The sequence below is a fragment of the Falco punctatus genome (assembly GCF_963210335.1).
Source record: "Falco punctatus genome assembly, chromosome: 11".
NCBI classification, from domain to species: Eukaryota; Metazoa; Chordata; class Aves; order Falconiformes; family Falconidae; genus Falco; species Falco punctatus.
Window position 1 is genome coordinate 12,431,381 of NC_137591.1, and position 21,415 is coordinate 12,452,795.

The 21,415-nt window shown below is 43.5% G+C and overlaps 1 protein-coding gene across 9 annotated transcripts in view; it reads right to left on the reverse strand.

The window, feature by feature from the left end:
• The window catches only part of ST3GAL3 (ST3 beta-galactoside alpha-2,3-sialyltransferase 3), a 184,595-nt gene that overhangs the window by 44,829 nt on the left and 118,351 nt on the right, over positions 1–21,415 (reverse strand). For all 9 annotated transcript variants that reach the window (XM_080406921.1, XM_080406919.1, XM_080406920.1 and 6 more), the window contains 3 exons: positions 17,620–17,683; positions 9,460–9,555; positions 4,828–5,014 (listed from right to left, as the gene is read on the reverse strand). In XM_080406921.1, coding sequence (XP_080263047.1) covers positions 4,828–5,014; positions 9,460–9,555; positions 17,620–17,683 — 347 coding nt within the window. The remainder of the gene's footprint in view (positions 1–4,827; positions 5,015–9,459; positions 9,556–17,619; positions 17,684–21,415) is intronic.

A 21,415-nucleotide genomic window follows, 5' to 3' on the forward strand; every position in this document is an offset into this window, starting at 1 on the left:
ACTCCTCCTGGTAAAGGCTGAAGAGATTCCTGCTGGAAGCATCCGTAGGCTCATTACCATAAGAAGGAAGCTTGTGAGCTGCCAATTCCTGGCGAAACCTTTGTCCTCACTTGGCTGCTTTACCACCATGTGCCAGATGTTCAGGGCAGTGAGCCCTATCAAGCAGGAGAGCTCCTTCCTGATTCACTAATGATGGGCAAAAACCACCCTGGACCCAGCCTCAGCATCAGGCTGTGATGGCTGGTTTGTATAACTGGTGCTTGTAAATTCCTCTGTTTCAGGAAGCGCCTACTCTCCACACAATAGAGAAAATTTTAGCTTTTGACCATTATTTTAACAGGGAAGAGCAGTATATGGCCAAACCTCCCTCACCCTATAATTCCTCTGATACTTCGGGTAGAAGAACTTCTGTCACTGAGAGACCCAGGGTGAGGCAGAAGCGTACGGTAGTGGGAAGTGGCAAGGTGGATCACCTTGTATGGGTATGTATGGGTATATGTAGGGTAATACCTCTTGGCAAAACTACTCTGAGTGATTGTCCATGAGTAATCCCCCTCTGGGGACACCCTAGCAGCAGCCTTTTCATCAGAGAAGGGGTGCCTGGAAGTGTCAGCAGGCTCTTGTGTTAATGGTTGCAAGTCAGCACCGCCAGACCAGTCACTACAGACGCACGAACAACTCACATCTGTGACCCTTCAGCGATAATGACGGGTTCATGCAACTGCAGGCTGTGGGACTCCAACCCACTTCATTTCCACTTGTACATCGACATATTAGATCAGCACGGTGCAATGCTTCCTGCTGTAGCCATATCCCCTTTCTCCATCCCATACTCCTTTCCCCCCAATCACTTGCAACAAGTGCAATTATTTTCTCCTTCAGCTTATGCTAATGCTCGTCAAATGACTGAAATCAGATTACCAGGGTTCCTCAGTTGCCTTTCTTAAAGACAGGTCTATGCTCTCCAGTGACACAGTACTGCCCTAACTTGCTAGAAGACTTGCAATTTTAAGTGCCAGCTCTCCCAGAACTCTACCACAGAGACTATCTGTTTTGCTGCTGATGTTGAGTATTTAGCCAAACCTGTTCTTTTTCTAGATTCACCTTTTTTTTTTTTTTTTTTTCCTGGCAGGTATTTCTGCTTTAGTGTGAAATAAAAAGCAGCTGGGCTTTTACTTTACTACTACTTTACTTTTTCCTGCTCTTTACTTCACTTTGGTCAATATTCCACTGTTTCTCTTTCTGGATATAGCATGTCCCAGGGCACTGATGCATCACCCAGATCTCCGGAAGGCTGTTGCACCACACTGTATGTAACACATCAAATCCTACGCCTCACCATTTTGCTGCTGCTTCTGCATCACACTGATTCTTTTTCCTTATAACATCTCCTGACAATCCTTCTCTCTACAGAGCACTTATATCTTCCTTAGTATGCAAGCGCTGCCAAAAGACTAACATAATACAGAGCAAATCCCTCTCAGCTGCAGGGAGAATAAGCTTATCTGACCACTGACCCCAGCAATAAATAGCCATTCACCTTTCATTTACTCTTTTTCAGTCAAACTCCCCTTGATTTGAGTTACCCAAAAGAGGACTAAGCAATAATCCTAGTGTCTGGCCCAGAATCTCTGTTCAAGCAGCTCCAGGTCTGGTGTCTGAAAAAATTCAGAGTGTCTCACACCCCACCTGTGACTGTATCACAGACACACGCAGTTGCTATCAACATTCAGGGACAAAGAAAACATCAGAGGGCAGAATTTGGCCCTTTTTTTTGAGGATTGTGTCCATATCCACAGCAGTCACATTTTTTAGAAGGATGCTCCCTTATTTCTGTCCTGAGATCAGACTCCTGACTGTAACCACTGCTTTGCAGCGGGGATGAAGTCTTGCAGAGGGACAGGCATCAGTGGCATTACAGAGATCCTAGGTCAAGGAAGCACCTCTAGATGAATCCAGGAAAGGAAGAAACTCCATTTTCTCTGGAAAATCAGCTGAGAGCGAAACAAAAACTCTCCACAGAGAGCACTGGAGAAGCATTTGTCATCTTGAACCTACCACACACTGGTAAAAATACTAACACTCACTACCAGAACAAACAGATGCCTACGTCTTATTCCCACAGCACTGTTAGTTCTCCACCAGGTCATTTCTTCTAGCTAGAGGCAGCACTTTTTGCATTGGTTTCCACCAGAAAAAGCAGCTGTGCTAGACACCTGCTTGCAGCTAAAGCCAGTGACAGCAGGATCTCAGCCTCATAGAGATCAGACTAGAGAGGACAAGCCAGAGGTTTTCCAGTCACCTAGACTGTATCCTGAAGTATTCAATGAACTGACTCAGCAGCCTCAAAAACTAGCAACAATTCCCTTTGGGAACTCGTGTAGAACAGGTGGGGTGTCAAAGGATTGAAAAATGGGCATAAGTAGTGCCTAGCCTTAAGCAGGCAAAAAACAGGGAAGAGAGCTGATTTATGATTTCACTTCTCAGAACAGCACGATTAATTATTTGTAAGCACCTGAAAAAAATAACGAAGACTGAGTAGCAACCCAGGCCCATTTGTCAAGGGCGAAACACTACTGAAAAGACAAAAAATCAGTATTTCTTTATACAGGAAAAAAAATCATAGGGGAGAAGCAAGACATGAACTCAAATTCGGTAAGGCTTCTGACGTATCACTTTCACAAACATGCCAAAAACTGTTAACTAATGATACTACTGTGATACAAGTAAACTATCCAGGAGTTCTCAGTGGGCTCACTGTAGAAGGATGTTACTACTTTGGGGTCTTGTTTTCATTGTCCATGTGGATGATGGAGTAACAAGTATGTTTATTAAATTGCAGAGGACACAAATCTGGCAAGGCAGGCAGCTACGCTGGAAAGCTTTACCAGAGGAACCTGGCAAATTGAACAAGTGCTCTGGAAGAAAGCATCGGTAGGGCCAAGTGCATGGTGCTGGTCTTTGGCAGGAAAGGCCAATGGCAACAAGCACAGGGTGTGGAGCTGGGGAGATAACTGCTCTTCAGCTCTTCCTGAGACCTGGAGTCTCAAGGAACTGGACACTCGCCTTCAGTCCCATGTCACTGTGGAAAAGGCTGAATAGTGGATGTATAAAGAATGAGAACTGCAAGGCTAGTGAGCAGCTGTTTGCTCCTCTCTATTTGCTGTACTCTGTACATTTTTGGGCACTGCTCTTCAAGAAAAAGATGAATCAACTGCAGGCATTCAAAAGAGCAATAGGAATATTGCAAGAGATCTAGAAAACATGACCTACAAGAGCTGAAAAAAATGGAGTGTTTATTCCAAAGAAATGAAGGATAAAAGCCAACCACAAGAGCACTGGAGTAACGTGCAATGCAAGAAACTCAAGTTCTTTCTGCCCTCTGCCAAGCTGGGCACTGAAGCACTCAGTTAAGATTATTGCAATCCCCCTTCCCCAATCTTCTAGTAAGTTTTAACAAACTATTTGCTGCACGACTGCAAGCATCAGGTGGAAATTTAATTTGTTTTGAAGCAAACCAATCCATCCTTTGAACTTCAAGCTAAGCAGTAGGAGTCCCTACAACTGTGTTCAGGTTGCAGTGCACTGACATTGCCAGGGCTCTCCCTTGCCCAGAATGAAGAATAAGAGTGTACATAAACCAAAGAAAATTACTTTTGACTCAATTGTTCATGTAACGGAAGCCCACTTGTGCTGGCCCAGAGGCTGACAGGTAACTTCAGCTGTCTGGTATCGGGAAAAGAACTGCAAGTTGGTGCCAGTGTGAGACAAAAGCAAAGTATTGGCTCCTAAGGCCATCTATGTAACAACTGTATACAACTATATAGCCAGACTGTTCCATTCTGTATATGGTGAACTGCCAACCTCCTCTCTCTGTCTCAAAACACATGATACAACATCCCATCCTCTGAACATTCATCTGTTTCTCTGGTTATTTGTTGAAAAATCATTAAAGAACACTTGAAAACAGATACATACAATTTGTAAAACAAGAACTATACCCAAACAGAGGGCATTTATCCTGGATTTCATGATGACAGATAAAGACAAACCATCCACTGAATGAGAAGTCATCGCTTACAATCTGATTTCATTTAGGATGGGTGAATTACAGAGAACAACCCTGACTAGTAACAGGTCCATAGTACTTCAGAAGGGCACTAATACAATTGATTGGGACAAAATATTTACATGGGGAAAGTGGTGAATTCACCATTTCAGTGCTTTAAAATTAGACTTGATACTGTTCTTCTGGGTGGCACTTTAGCCAAACACAAGGCATGAATCTCAGTACAGGCAATAACTGAGTGAAATATAAAGGCTTGTGCTATTCCAGAGGTCACATTAAGTCTGTAGACTAGTTTTTTCAACAAGTTGTACTGCTGCTGCAATGCCTCCTCCTCCCCTCCTGTGCCATCACATCCTTATCCCCAAACTCCCATTTCTTCCCCTTGTCATTGCTCTTTTCCTTTCTCTGTTCTTAAATCCTAAGAGTCCATAAAACCCATGCAAAAGCCAGTCCTATTATATACTCCTCAAAATAAATAAAAATTGAATTAATTGTTCATAGTACACGCTAACATAATCTTGAATAGAAAGCGTCACCTGAGATGCAAGGTCAGGTTACGAAGAGAGATGTCTTTATAAAACACATTTAATTAAAGCTTAAGTCCATGGAGGTAAAAAAAAGCCTTCACACCGAAATGCAGCAGGACACACAGAGGAACTCTCCTCGGACCAAAAAGCAGCAAATATGACTGTGGTGTCATGCCTGCCCACCGTTTCCCATTAGGTGACCTTCACAATGTCATCTGACAGTGTTCTTACCACTTTTTCCTTGTAAACAATGTATTTCAGCCACTTGAAATCCTGCCATTTGAATCCTGCCAGAACAAACAGGGAATCCTTCTCATACTGCTCCATTTTCTGGATTGCACCTTCAGGATATGTGATTCGGAGAGTTGTCTTGCCACCCACATCTTTTTCAAAGCCCTTCACGGGAGCAGAGTTCAGCCTGCAGGGCAACCAGAGAAGACACTGTCATGGAATCCCACTTACACTCATGCAAGTTGATGATACAGCAGTCACTGTTGGGCAAGAGCTCCCTGTACTCAGCTGTTACAGCAGCAATCGTTAACTCTTGCAATTCCTCATCACAAATATTTATGAAGCTTTATACCAACTGACAAGAGTTTAATTGGAAGCGATTTAAATTATTTCATTCAATATAATGCAAACCATTTCTGCATATCCACTCTTGTTATTTAAATTGGGTTGGAAGTTTTGGAAAAGGAAACTGATAAATATTGTCCTTTCAAATTTAGAGTTACAAACTAAGCATTAATATTTTAACACCCCATTGCTCCTGGGGTATCTTACTTGGATTCTGCAAGACTGTGCTGAAACAGAGGATACAGCTCCATGGCAGTTTAAGCAAACAAACCGGTCTCATGCTCCAACCACTGCCCAGAGCTTATGCTGCTCATCTTATCTGCAGCGAGACTGTTTAGGGAATTAAACCAGCTAATAATTTTCAAAAAAACCCGAAAGAACAATCTCCACCTGGTTTAATTCCCCAAAGTGGCCCATCCAGAAGGCAAGCTGCCCTGCAATGCCAACGCAAAGGAAGGGGTTGGGCTGCGCCCACTGTGGTTTCATGGACTCGGAGGAGTTTCTGCTGTGGAAGTGCATCCCACTCCAAAAAGACCCAAGCAGGCACACAGCTTTGCTCTTGGGCACACTGATATCCAAAGGAATGCGATGTATTTAGCTGTGCTTTTGTTAAAACACCCCTCAGGGACAAAGTTTTTTCCCTTCAAAAAACAAACTGCTCTGGTGTTAACAGCAATGATGACTTCCATGACATTAAAGTTATTCAGAACCTCTATTCAAAACTAGAAACCCAAAGCTGAGGAAATTTCAAGTAACTTGGAATACAAATCTTGCTGACATCAAACAGCAGCCCCTGATGGAACAGCATTGCCTGCTTGAATTATTGCAGCCTTCTTGACTTGGGGTAGTTCAATATACTGGAAAGTGCTTATGGACTGCAAATTTTGCCGCGTAGGAATGTTAATGAGGATCTGGATTTGTCTTTTTCAGCCTGGGTAAGCATTTTAGGTGGGAAACCTTTTAGCAGAAGAAAATCCCCGTATACAATCTGAAATTCTATTCAGAATTAAAAGGAATAAATTCCTATATATTTTTAATAAAAATACTTATTTTATCATTAGGAATAAAATATTAAAGGGAATATAAAGAATTAGCACCACTATGATTTATACAGGAGATGTAGCCTTTTTTTGTAGTTTATAAACCCTCGCTTTGTAATCTGACTTGGAGGTATTGAGACTTGTCTGCCTGCAAAAACAGTGCTCCCAGCCAGCCTGATCCCTTGCTTTTTCCTCTGTTGCTGACAGCGTGTTCACACATCACTCACTTTTAGCTATAGCCGTTACCTAAACCTCAAGGCATTGTGTCTCTTCGGGGTACATAATCCTACGTAATGTAAAAGCATGTGGCCCTAAAGGTAACAGAAATAAATACAAAAAGTACTATGTATAACTAGCTTTCTTTACATATTTTCATCTCGCGTCTTGAAGTTGAGGGGAAGGCTACCATCTGCAGTTATTTCAAATGTAGCTCTTGGGCAGGGTTTCCCCCACCCCTAGCTGCTGGGTTCACTGTTTTGATGCTTACCTTGTTACAGCTCCCAAAACCTGGGACCCCTGCTTTGTATCTAGATAGGAAACAAACCAAACCATTTCCCCAAGTGAAATGAACTCAGGTGTCCAGCAAAAGGCCAGAGTGTGAGTTGCTGATGGAGTCCTAGCGATGGAGTCCTAACGAGCCAGCACTGTCAGCCCCACGGTCAGTGCTCCAGGGGCAGCGCAGGCAATGGACCAGGAAAAGCTCTGGTGGCCACAACCAATGTTCATGAAGGTGCATACTACAGAGCTTGAACCGCTTCTCGGGCAGGACACACTGGTGGTTATAAACCACAGCTGAATCTTAGAAAACCTCAGTTAGGATGCCAGGTCTCCTTGTATTGCCCACAGACAGGCAGTTTTCTCCATAAGAGTGTTTTTCTGTCCATCTCTACTAATGATATAGGGAGCTTAGAGGCACTAACTCCTAACCTTAGCACCCTGAAGACCTTCTCAAATAGCACTAAAGTATCATCATCAGGTGAATCCCTATATCATTCCAACCAGGAATTTCAGATACACACTTGTTTTTCCCCTGTCTGCAATCTCTTCTAAGGAGGCATTTCAGAGCACTGACGACTTACTGCTGCAAGAAGCTCCTGCCAGGTTAACAGTATGACAGCTGGGAATAATATCTGCACTGAAATCTGATAATATCCAGTTAACGAAAAACAGTAACTAACTCACTCCAAACTGTTTTAGAACTGTCAAAACTGATCTGGCTCTCTTGACCATAAGATCAAAATTTCTTGCTGTAATTAGCAACCCTCACATGGTAACACGAGCATCAAAATCTCCACATATTGCTGGACCATTTCTTTATCCACAAACGTACCATGTTTTCTCCCTTAAAATTCACCTCCTAGCTCCCAAATTTGATCCTTCAAAGAAGTTTTGCAACCATAAAAAAGGATGCTATAACACAAGGGATTTCCCCAACTCCCACTGGAGTAAAGGAAGCAGTTGGATACATTTAAGAAGTCTGCTCTCATCTCTGGAGTCCCACATTCAGGCACCTGGCTTCATTTAAAATTTACAGTTGACTTTTCTCTCCTTTATCCATCCCGCAAACAGCACAGGTGCTTAGCTGCCCTCTTATCCTCTTAGCTTGCAAACTGACTTAGATTTACTGATGTGCAGAGAAAAGGTTGAACTTTTCATTTAGAAATTAAATAATGGACTTTCTGATGTAAATCTTAGTGGGTGGCTTAGTCCAGATGGATTGAAACTTTTCTCTTGCTACTTTTTGAACAGTCTGAGCCCAAGAAAAGGCTGTAACTGAATTTTAATTCAGCTCAAATACCTGCAAGTCACCAGACTATGATGAGCAGTAAGAGCTTTTTGCTAACAACTGATGGTGGGATAAACTAGGAGAAGGGCTGTAAAAGTTTCACCCTGTTCTGGAGTCATTCCTGTGTCCAAAGCACTGCCAGGGAAGCGGGGAACTGCGCACAGGAACAAAGGACTGAAAGGGATCTTCTTGGTCTTTTTGTCCACAGTTTGCAGGTATTTATTACTCTATGTACATTCCGTTCTTTCTTCACATGCCCATTACTAGCGCATGGGAGAGAAAGGAGACCGTGCTACATTATAATTCCACTGTGCCTTAAATTCTTTTACTAATCTCTTTCTTCCACCTTAACTAAGAATTTGCTATTGGCCACCACGTCCCACGGTTGACTAAAGTGCAGAGAGATGATATCAGTTACATGTCCTTAAATATGAAATTAGTTATCTTACTAAGGAAAAAAACAAATCGAACTTACACTATGTTAAACCAGTTTTTATAAACTTATACCGTGGTTTATCCTACTTTTCCTATTTACCACTGCAGTATTTTGTTAGTCATGATTCAGAACCTGCTATAAACCTCTGCATTTTTCTTCAAGTCAGACTAATGGGTCTGTAGCTCTCTAGAGCATGTTCTCCCCTCCCTCCTACACACACACTCTCTCTCACTCTCCATTAGTACAGGTATTATGTTTGTTAATCTCCAGTCACCCAGAACACCTCCCTGACTTGACAGATTTATTACTGAGAGTGATGACTAGACCTGTGATTTCACATAGCACGTTTTTGAGGCATTCCGAGATGGCGATGATCCAGGTCCTCAGCAAAAGCAAGAAGTCCTAACCTTGTGGTCCTTTCCACTCCTATACCACTCTGCTTCTGCCCTGTTACTTGACATCATCATCCACAGCGAAACAGGCAACATACTCCCAGTTTCTAGGGCACACCTGTGGGTGTTTAGTCATTACTGAGTCCTTACCCATGGAGGCTTACTGCTTCCTAAGACCCTGTGGTGCACCATTCTTAGTTCTTCACATCCTAACTATGCAGTGTAGGTCGCAGGGAACACTACACATGTATGATCAATAATACTTCCCTGAGCTACCGAGGGGACATATCTGGGAGCAGATTTAAGAGTATGCTTCACTGCTTCATCACTTAAGGGCATTGCAAAAGCAGCAGCTTTTAGAAAGGAGCTAAGAGAAGATTCAAGTGGGATCATAGGAGATACCACATTCCCAAACAGCTGTGGAAAAAGAAATGGTTCAAGAGTGCTTTTACCCTTTGATGTGATCGCCACTTATAACATTCATATGCTCTTGGGTCTTCTTCCCCTCCATATTAGTTAATGCTTCCATACACATGGATGTTGTCACTAGCGTAGGTTTATTTGCCTGCACAGCACGTGAACCGATACAGAAACAAAATATGTGACAAAACAACTGCAATGCCAAAGACTCACCTGACAACAACATCATAGTCATCAATTTTTAACCCCAACGACTTATTTGCAAGTACTCCACCATTTCCCACAATAATACATCGCCGGCAGCTGAGACTGTGGAAGAAACAGAGGAAAGAGGCGATTTTTGTAACATAACTTCAAACACACCGAGCCGCACACATTTAGTTTGCACCTATCTGAGAACTACAGGAAACCTTTTGGAATATTAAGAATTAAAGGAAGGCCAGAGATACACTTGATCCTTAGGTCACCCCATCATGCCCAGGCATTGCACGTGATAAACTGCTTTCAACACCTCACACCACGTGTGGCCTAATGAGATGAGCTGTCAGGACAAGCAGCTCCTCTCCCCCCACACCCCTGGTATGATGGGCTTGAATAAACCCCATCTGTTTACTTAAACCTTCTCATTATTCATTTAGCACTGAAATAACAATAAACCAAAGGATTAGTGAGGAAGTCCTCTCTCCAAGCAATTTTCTGAGTGCAGGCACATCTTGCCAGGTTATCTGGGGTGTGCTCACCTTGCTGAGTGCGAAATTGCTGCAGTTATCATGAGACTTCAAGAGACAGAAAACCACTAAATGGGTAGAAAAAGGATACCACCCCCCACCCCATCCAGTAGGAAACATATACGGAGACACAATGGGTGAGGAAGGGGAAGGAAAATAACCTTAATTAACAAAGAAACAGGAAAGAGAAAGAAGAGAACAGTTTCTCGTGGAACTACGAGTCACGAGAACTCGCTGCAGCAGATGTTAAAAAGTGATTTTGTTTTGAAGACAGAGAGAGGACTTCTTTCCAGCCATCTAATCCCAAACGCAGCTGGCTCTTCTGGCAGCCTGCCTCCATCTCTGGTAGTTCACTGAAGGAATACGTGTCTGCAGAGCCTTTTTCGGAAAAGGTCCAAGGCAATCAGTTGTCTGGAGCAGATCTCTGGGTTAGGCGGTCTTCCTAGTCCCAGGCACTGTCGACTGGTCTCTTCTAAGCTGTCCTCACTGTGATCAATCTAAAGAGCCAGCGTGAGGAAAGCTCTGCTTATGTGGGGTCCGACTTTGCAGAGCAGGGCTGGAGTGCACTTAAAAGGCTCAGCTAAACCACTGAGGGTTACCCTGCTGACAGAGCCATTAGCTGGAGATATGTGCAGAGTGAACGGCACCAAGAAACACTCAGGAACAGCTTCTCCGGCCCAGATGAAGTTTCACTGTAGATCCCAGCCTTTCCAAAGGAAAAAAACCTCCTCAAGAAGATGGACATATTAGCCCAGTGCTAGAGTGCCTAAGGGCTGAAGAAGTGTGGATGTTTGTGATAATCAAATCACAACAGAGAGAGAATTTTATAGACAAAGGCACAGAAAAAATACAGTTCTGGCAACAAAGAGAAAGCAGAGGCAAGATCTGGTTCAGGCAGTATATTGTGTCAAGGAGGGAAGGGAAAGAGTCAGCTCAGCGACAGAGATGGTAGCAGCTTTGTCAAGACCTTTAAGGAAAAGGTGCTGCAGGAGGGGAAAAAGAAATAGGTCAGTTCTGGCCAGGTGAAGTTTTAGATGAAAACACGCTCTTTTGATGATTATGATAAGAAAGTTATCTCCTGAACAGGAGACTTCTGGGTGCAATACTGCCATTTCTCCACCCAGTTGTCTCTGGGCCATGACTTTCCTTAATTTTATGTTTTGAAGGATGCCGTGCTGAAATCCAAAGGCTGCAAGCTACAGACACCTGCCTCTATCCCCTTCCCACTTACTGTTAGGATGCTAGATCTTACCAATTTTGAATACAGATATGTTTGTCTCAGTCTCAAACCGGCTAATCGCATTCTTCTCTTTTCTGCTAAATTAAAGCACCATCTACTGTCAGTAGTCCCCTCCACATCTGCACGCAATCCACTTACAAACCACCGTGTGTAAACGTCTTGCCTCTAGGTGGATAATCAGTCACGGGTCAGACTGGCGCTACATAGGAGATAAAAGAACCAGTTCCACCAGCCAAAGCTGTTCCAGCAGCCTCTCTTCATGGCCCTGTTCCCACACAGTACTTGTAGACTGATCAAAGCCCATTCTTAACTTTCTCTTGACCGTATAAACCGGAGCAAACTGATCACATCTCTTACAGCATGGCAGCTCTCCTAGACATTGAGTCACAACCCAGATCTCCGCAGTACTGACTCTGGAAGACCAGCATGCGGAGCTAATGCTGCTCAAAGCAGGGCCCCTTTTACACAGAGACTTTATGTACATCATTCCAATGCTCTTTTTATAGCCATTGCTTTGCAGAACATAATCCTCATCTTGTAAGCATGACCTGCGTTGTCACCTCTGAGATGCCTGACTTTTGATTTGGCTCCAGTAAAGGACTGTTCAGAGAAGGGCCCTATGACAAGGTCTAGACTGGCCTGGCCCTCCGGCTCCTTACTTCCCCGCTCTCCGGCTCTGGCAAATTTTCCAGTGTAATCTCACATTTCCTCCAGATTGGTTTTAACCACTGCAAACACCTGCCAGCAGGATTACACTAGAAGTGTCACTAAAGGATTAATTCTTAACAGTAACTTTTTACAGCTGTGTGACATATCCCATTCCTAAAAGGGTATGTCTACAACACTGTTGTGTAGGATCAGAATATAATGGATTGAGACAAGTAACTAATGTCTACCTTTAAAATGTTACCTTTATCAATCAAGCTAAAAAATATATCCTCTACATGACAATATTTCATTTCCACAAAACCCAAGATAACGCACCATCAATTACTCTGCCATCCTATCTCTGTCCCAGGTATAACTTTCCAGGCTTTTCCTGCAAAACCGAGCTAGTAATCTGTTCATCTTCTCCTTTATTTCTTCAGGAACTGCTGTTCTATCCAACCTTTCAAGAAGGCTTAAAAAACAAACAGTGATAACAAAAAGAATTCTTTATTTAACTCTTTAAATACTCTTCAGTGCTTACCGATTTAAAAAGACATATAATTGTCATCTAACATCCTCACAGTTATTAATGAAAATACACAAAGTATTTCATTGTTGCTGTAAAACAGGACATCATTCTATCTTTCCCCCCCCAAATGAAACAAATATTCAACTGAATGGTTTTGCCTTTACTCATCATAACTGACAAGTCAATCACCTTTGCCCAGCTTCACGCCTGGATCACTCTTACGCCCTTGTGGTCTTGCCATATTTAAATGTGTCTTCCTGTTCCCTTAAGTCCGCAGGTAAGATTTTTCATTAGTATCTTTTTGACGCTAAGGTCTAATCTTTGATCTTTTAGCAACTTTTTCTTGAATTTCTTTCAAAAGTACTCTGTTCACTCTCACTGCAAAGCTGGAAGTTTCTGTTGCACACACAGATGGCAGTACTCAGGTGCAGACTGCTTTCTTCAGGTGCACATGATGCAGATACAGAGAGTCTTGGACTTTGCCTGGGTTCTGCACACCAGGTACATACATCAGGTCTGGGCAGCCAAGACTGTTTTGATCAGGAGAAGCAAAAAGGTGAGCAGGCTTGGTCTCACCAGCTTTGGCCATTGCACTGCGGGACAGTGAGAGGATTGCAGGGCCACTCTGATGGAACTGTGAAAGGGAAGTATTTGGCAGGGACATCAGGCACCTGACCTCACATCCCAACCAGAAGTCTGGAGACTTGATACCATTGTAGCTGGGCTCCTTCACAGTCAGCACTGACTGGTGGTGCCCGAGCCTGGGAAACCTGCAAAGTCACTGCTGGCTCCAGGCAAGTTTCTGGCTGAAAAAGCACACTGTACAAGCAGCATCAGTTACAGCTCAATTGTTTCTCCACAAAGAAGTATCCAAACACCTTTTTGTTTGCTTACATACTACATCAAAGCTCTATTTCTTTTCCACAAGAGCTCAAGGACTGAACACATCGGACACAGCCCAGGTTCCAGTTTGCAACCAGGGTGGTATGAAGGAGGGTCACGGACTTTCCACACGAGACAGACTTTCCCTAAAGCCCTCAGCCGGGAACTGCAGCCAGATGTACAGCCTCTTGACACAGATGCTCAGAGGTTGAGTTCATCTATACCAAAACTGGGATTCAAACAGATCTTCCTGAACAATATAGCACTGTAAACACATGTATGCATTGTAGCAACTGCTCCTTCCTCTTCCGCTCTTATCAAAGTGCATTTAGGGATTTGTCAGGGGAGAAAAACCACAAAGCCTTCCTTTATGCAACTTTGGAACTAAAGGCTTTGAGGAAAGATATAACAGAATAATTAAAAAATACATCTTTAGGGTAACTGGTGCTTAGGGAGGCTTAGCATATTCTGGTTTGATCTGGCTGCTGCTACTTAAACTGGTGCTATCAACCTGAGCCAGAGTAACACACATTTCTCCTGCTCTATCAAATTCCTTCCTCACTTGTTAGTTTATATACCGCATTAGTAAAGACTGTGTTAGTTACAAGCTCAAACTTTCAGTTTTCCTTCATTACCACCTGGAGGCAATACAAAATGGTCAGTCAGAAACCTTTTCATAGGAAATTTACAGGTCATCATGGCAGAGATTTAACCCGAAAATCCACGGAAGTCCAGCCAGCAGAAGAGCCATAGTACTAGAAATCAAGCCCTGATCAATTTGCAGAATGAGGGGCAGGCCACTGGAGGAGCCACTAAAGCAAGCAGTGAAAGTGTCAGTGATATAAATGGGCCTGGATAAGCCAACAGAGGGCAAAAGAACTCCAAAGTGTCAAAGATGAGGCCCACCGACATCTACATCAGGGAGAAAGACATGCCAGCTCTGAAGGAAGAGGACACCAATTCTAGAGAAAGTCTCCTAGATCTCCAATCTTTTCCAGAAAAGCTCAGAGCTGAGTCGCAACTACTCTCACAATCACAGCTGCAGCTTTACCTCCTGCCCTGGAGCAGAAGGTGGTTGCTGTAAGCAGTTCAACACAAAGGTGCGATAATAGTCATGAAGAAAACTAAGAAAGCACGGCATCACTCGCACTACGTTACAGGCATGAACATTTGTTCACATGCCCTCCAGCTGTTGCTAGTTATTAACACAACTCTATTCACAACAGAGGGATTAGTTGGAGTGAGTTGGCAAAGCTGCTTTGGGATGATGAAAGGCGTAGGCATACCCAGAAGGATTGAGTTTGCCTCATTTCAGCACCATGTCGGTACATTGTGTCAGGAAAGGTGCATCAGGACACCCTTTTGGCACAGGGATAATCAAACAAACAAGTTCATTTCCAGGGCTCGCGGGAGGCAAGTGAACGTAACATCTCAAGGGACAGCTTTGTGAAGGAGGACAAAAATGGAGAAGCTTGGGTGGGGACAAGACCAAAGGCTTTGTGCAGACTCCCCACCGTACAACTCTAATCCCCTTTCCTTCCTATGCTCTCACGCGTTGCCCTGACCCCACCTCTCCTGCCTCTCCCACCCTTCCCCTGGGAAATCTGCATTCAGCGGATGGTTACACGAACACTGGTGTCAACAGGCTCGGCAGCACCCACCCTTCCCAGCCCCCCCCAGCCCTGTGCCAGCCCAACTCATCAGTGGGAGCGGAGCTCTGTAAATAACTTGGGTCATTCCAGTGGCTTCAAGAGAAAAACTAAACTGGAATCGTTTCAGTGACCCACTTTAAAGCCCCTATTCAGACAACAGCAGCAGCACAAGGAGACTGTAGGGAGCTACAGCCTGAGAGCAGGCAGCAGCAAATACAGCTTCTCAGCTTGGCCTTGCCAAGCAAGAAAATGTTGGTGTAACTCCATCCTGAAGAGAAAGTGAACCTGCTGCTAGAATCAGCCCACTAGACTTCTGAGAGCCTACAAGTGGAAGGGTTCACAAGATCTCTTAAGTCTGACTCCTTGTACCTCACATACTTTAGCTGTGTCTCTTAGCTAACTCTTTCACACTAAGACATTTTTTCAGCCCTTAATCATAGAATCGCAGAATGGTTTGGGTTGATGGGGACCTTTAAAGGTCCCTCAGGTCAGGCCCTCTCCAGTTGCTCCAAGGTGATGACCAGTGAACAGCAAGGGAGTGAGCCAGACCCCAAGGCCCTGCTCCCAGCACACTGGAGCTGCCACAGAGGAACGAACTGTTGGGCTCTCCTCTGAGCCTGAGACAAGATGACAAAGTAACTAACCTTCCCTCACCAGTCTGCTCCATCAGCTCTTCTGGAATCCAAAACGGCAGATACCCATTGCCGCCAGCACTGTAATTCATTGATGATCATGGCTGAAGAACATTTCTGGAAGCATAGCCAAGTCTTCATCTATGTCCTACTCACCAAGCAGGTTTTCAAGAGCAGCACTGTGGTAGCCTTAACACCTCTTACAGTACCCAAGCTCTCTCTCATAACAACTGCTCTGTTGCAACTCCATCCACCTACTGCTTTAGGCTCTTGCTTTGCGGCTTGTTACCCCAAGTCTTTCTTGTCCCTTTCTCCCACATCAGTTTCAATTTTAATCTTTCCTAAGACCTGCTCACTTGGAAGGGCTCTGCGAGGTATTTTGTCTGTGAGGCACATGTACCACACAATCAACATCCACTGCTTTGCATTTATTACAAAAATTCCCAAGACAACAGTACTTCCCCAAGATACCTGTGCATTTACACACTACCAAACCTTGTTACTGCAATACTATAGAAATACATTTTTAGCTCATTCCTTAGGTCTTACTTGTACTTGATATCTCAGGGACTCTGTATATGTTCCATGAAGGCTTGAGAGTCAGGTGGTTTTTATCTCTGCACCAAACCCATTAAAAAGAACGTAAATCCAAAGTGAGCAGCTCATGCTTGAGTGGCTGTTTCACAACCTCCTGAGAGATGACTTTTAAAAAACCCAAAACATTCTACTCCTCGAAAAACAGGTGAGCAGCAAGGGTCACAATTACATTAACCTTCACTGCAAGAATCTTCCACCTGCCCTCTGTCATTAATACTAATTTCTCATAAGCAACTTTCTGAAATAATCTATATGTGGATTTTTCAACAGATTAAAATCTTAACTCTCCAACCAGAGCTGAGATAAAACCCTATGGGTGAAACTCAGTTGTGTGCAAAATCTCTGAGAAGGTCATTTGTAAAATGATTTTGCTTTCTGGGCAGCGTTCTCAAATTAATCCAAACTCTGACGGCTAACCCTATCGGGCACTGCTGTGAGGGCAAGGCAAACTTCAAAGCAACCTAAATTAGCACAAAAGATTGCAAAAAAGCTAAAAATAAACTTTCACATAGAGAGTAACTCCCAACTCTAACTGCAGTGGCCAAGCTCTACAGTCAACATGAGAGATGCAGAGACCTATGAAAAGGCTGGAAAAGCTTATGAGCTTTGTCATGGAAAAGTGGGCAGAAGGGGAGCTGGGCCAGGAAATAAACCCAATGTGTTTAGAAAGCAGGAACTGTGGTGTTAGCCCACGTTCAAGGAAGTATCACTACCTGGAAAGAAGTAGTACCAGGACTTTGAAAAGAGACCATGTCCCACTAAAAACCTCCAACAGCTTCTGGAATAAAGTACCTCTAATCCAGAAGGTGGCACTACACCAAAATTGCAGGGCAAAGGGAAGGAATGACAAAAAAGCAAGGATAGGAAAGGCTAAAGGACTATCATTAGGAAGCTGATTGTAAACATGGCAGTGAGTTTCAGAAGCAACCTCTACAACAGAACCAAAGAATCAAAGGAGCTTCTTCTAAAGGCATCAATTCAAATACCATGCGACCCAGGAGACTGCCCTGGCATGGGCTTGGCCAACACAACCGCACATTCCTGCTTCAAGAGTGACGTTATTAGTGGAATGTTAAAACAGGCCAGTCCCTTCTTTCCCTCTTATGAGTTTCTCTTGATCCTGTTGCTTTGTCAGAAAGGCTGAAAAAGAGTCATGTGCTTACTGAAAACCTGCTATTTACTTCTTTGAAAAAGGGGCAAGAGGTATATTGTAACACTATATGAAACAAAAGATTAGGAAATAGTCAAAAGGTAAATGCTTTTTTCTACTCATGTTTGACTTAACAGAGGTCTCCAGAGTTTACAGATTTACCGGAAAGAGGATTCAGTTTCTGGTTCCCGATCTACCTCCCAAGCACAGCCAAATGTATTTGCAATAATTTCTGGCAAAAATATCTAACAAGATTTATTTAGGATGTGGGACATAATCACTTCTACTCCCCTTAGTCTAAAGGTCTCATCTTACCTGTCAAGAGCTGGAGTTAAACGGTAATCTTTGGTTGCTGACAGGATGGCTTTGATCAGATTATCTGGGGAGAAAGGAAGAAGATATTACAAACAAGTTCTCATTTCTAATGGAAATGAAAAACAAAGTGATGTAAAGCATCTGAAGCAGTTACTTGGAGGAACTGAAATAAGGTTCACATCAGCAATAAACACTTAAACTTGCATATTCCTATTTTCTCTGGCCAATGACCTTCACACACTGCCTGCAAAGACATGTTATGTGCCAAATTCTGATGTGGCATGCAAATGCCTTGCACAGAGTGTGACAGGGAACAAACACAGTACAGATTAGGGTAGTGGTTTCATACCCACTTCCCTGAGACTGCAGTTTCACAAATGCTTCAGACATGAAAAAGTCACTGGCAATTCTTCTTGTCAGACAGGCTTTTATGCAGCTGAGCTGCGTACTGGATGCAGGAACAGAACCAGGTTAAAACTGGTGCTTTTTATTTCCCTGGGTTACTTTTAGTTTAGATTCCATTCTTCAGTCTGGCTTTCTTCAAGGCAGAATGGAATTAAACCATCACAGTTACTTAAAGAAATGCCCACGGAACCACAACCTACACTGATAGCCAGTGAACAGTGCAGCAACCAGATGGTGGAAGTTATGCAAGTGCAGACACACATACAAATTAAGTGAATTAAATTGTACAAGCACAATGATTACACATGAGCAATTATATCGACTATGGAAATTTTTGAGTCTGCTTCCTTCTAGATTTTGTCCTTTGTCCCTCATTTTTCCACCTCTCTCCCTCATAAAGGTCCAAACTCCTTTACCATGACCTGTCCAGGGCCAAGAAGCAGCAATGCTTGGGCTAGTCTGAATTTACAAATGCACCAGTAACTTCAGAATGGCTGTACTGGGTCTGACAAAAAGTTTATCTGCCTCCAAATCCCAACTCTTAACTAACTGTGGCCTTAAGCAGATGCCTAAGAAGAGCATGACAGCCAAGCAAACAGACATAATATTTCCCTGAAATTCTCTTCTAACATTTAATTGTTTTCAAATCAGGGATTTCACGTGTCAGGTACAGCTTCTATGTATCTTGCAACCCTCAGTGGTTTCTCTCCCATGAGCTCAGAATCCTTCTGGATCCATACGGACCTTCAACCATTTCCCTTTCCTGGTTTTGCGTATGTCTTCCTCGAGCTTCATTTATACTGCTTGTGAACGATTAGTCCCCTTCCACCTCCCTTGGGAAACAGTAAATATCTATCATATTCTTCCCTTAAATATATTGGTCACCTAGTCCAAAAGCTGTTAGGAAACAACCCAGCTAAAAGGAATAAATAAGTCTCATTTCTTTACAAAAGATTAAAAGTGACACAGGAACATAAAGACAACTGACATCAAGTGATTGTTTACAGTGAACATAAATAGTTTTCCTAATAAACACTACTTACTGCCATCAGCACAGTTAGGGGACTCCCTTTCAAATAGAGAGTTATGTTCTTACTTATTATGTCCCTTTGCAGAAATTACAGGACAAGGGTGTGGGACAAACACACAAGCTCGAGGCAGCCCATGTGCCAAACAGCTCTGAACCTGATAACAAGCTAGGGGGACACAAGGCAGACAAAGGTGATAAACAGCAAACTCTGATGGTTACTTCTAGATTTGGAGAAATTTTTGACAGGGCACTACTGACAGCCCTGCCAACCATTACAAGCTGGGAACTGGGATTACTTTCACGAGATTGTATTTGGAGTAGAGTAAGGAAAGAGGAAATTTGTAGGGTAAACCAGCTTTGCTAACAAAATAGTGTTTTTGTTTAATTTTCCTTCATCTGCAGAATTTCTTTTGACACATTGGCAGCAGGCTCCCTCTCCAACAGGAATGCTATTTCCCTAAGTCTGCTGCAACAGCAGTAGGTTGTTGTGACCTCTAATGGCACCATGCCACAGTCCTCTCCTTGGCCTGTCTCATACATTGACTTTTGCTGGACAGTATACATTACCGTGGTTGTTTTCCCACACTCTCAGAAAAGAGACCAAAAGATTGCATGTCAAGGGCTGCAGCCTCCCATCTACCAAGCTCTTCTTATGCCAGGTTTGCTCTACCACCCACAAGTTAACACCTCGCACTACTTGGAGGCCATCCGTGATACGATATTAAAAGGCACATTAAAAGAATACAGTTGACTAATACACTCAAATAACTATGTTTTTCTCATCCTGCCAGCTAATTAGTAATGCCTTCATAGTGAACGCTCTGGAATGAAATACGACTACTTGTAGGACTGGATATGGCAGAATTTGGGGTGGGGATGCTCCCCATTCCCATCATGCAGAGAGAAAATACAAAAAAACAAACAACAGTACAGGACACTCCGTACAGATTATGAATGGCCAAACAGGATATCTCTTTAGCAGCCCCCACATGGTGGGGGGTCCAACAACACATGGCACCCAAGAGGTTTGGAAGTTGTACAAATCACAGCGTTATTATTTAAAACTGGTGAATGAAGCTCAATAAAAGACAAAGTACTTCACCACCAAGCGTTGACTTGCAGAAGGAATGAAGATAGCACAGATGCCCTCAGTGCCAGTTCGTCTAGTCTAGCACCCTCATCAGAAGCCAGGAGCAGGAGCCACCAGCACTATCAGGAAAAGCTACCAGCCTGGGCAGGGGAGAGATACTAGAGCTTTTTGATTGAGCTGGAACTCTACTAGAAGATAAGACACTACACTGCTGCTGAGGTGAGCACTTGCATTTGGCGCCTTGCTCACTGGCACCAGGATGGAAGGACAAGACCTCCTTCAGAAGGAGCTTCTGTATCTTCTTGAGGCAAAGTCTGAAAGATCAGCAGATGCTGCTGTGGCTGATCTGCAACCTTCCACAAGACAATAAAGATACCCGCACAGGGAACCACTGGCAGGATCTTTTAGCACAGCTGGGTCAGGGTGGAGGGTCACTTGAAATCAGCACTGCAAAGACTACTGTCACAGACAGGGACCTGCAGGACACAGAACAGTGGTCATCTCCAGACTATAAGTAAAGAAAAGCAGGCACAGGGAAGCAAGTGCAGTACGTAAAGTTAATTGATGGAGCATGCTTTCTTCAGGGTAAGAGAAACAGAAGGGGCGATGAGCGCAGTCTGCATTAGGTATCTATGTACTAAGTGATAATGGATGCCAGTACATGTCACAAATGCTACAAAGATAAATTTCTTCCTGTTTCAAGTAACAGGATTTGTGCTGTTTGTAACTGGCTGAATACTGATCTATCACGGACTGAAAGTGAGTTTTGCAAGGATAAAAGAAAGGCCAAGTCTTCAAGACCTGAGCCACTGAGACTGCATACCAGTGTACATACAACAAGGTCGGTATCCTCATGATCTAGGCAATAATTGACATGTTCTATCTTCATGCAGTAGCTTCTGGGAAGATTAAAAAAAATAATGTTCTAAAGAACAGTGCCAGAAAGGCTACCAACCCAGTTTTGATGTCGCACACATCATCATACACTAAACTTCTACACAACTTCCACTAAACCATTACCTGATTTAGTAACAAATCTGATCAGCAGCAGACCTGGTACGCTGCACCTTGTCCACAGAATCCCTCCAATGGGGTGGGACAGCAGTGGGAACAGCTGGTACCCAGGGCAGCAAGTTTCTCCAGCATATGCATATTCTTAAGGGAGAGGGATAAGGCTCGTGACTGGGACCTGCTTGCATTGACCACAGCAAAGAACAAAGACGACAGCAACCCAAAATAATCACTGTTTCAGGGGAGCACATTCTGTTCCT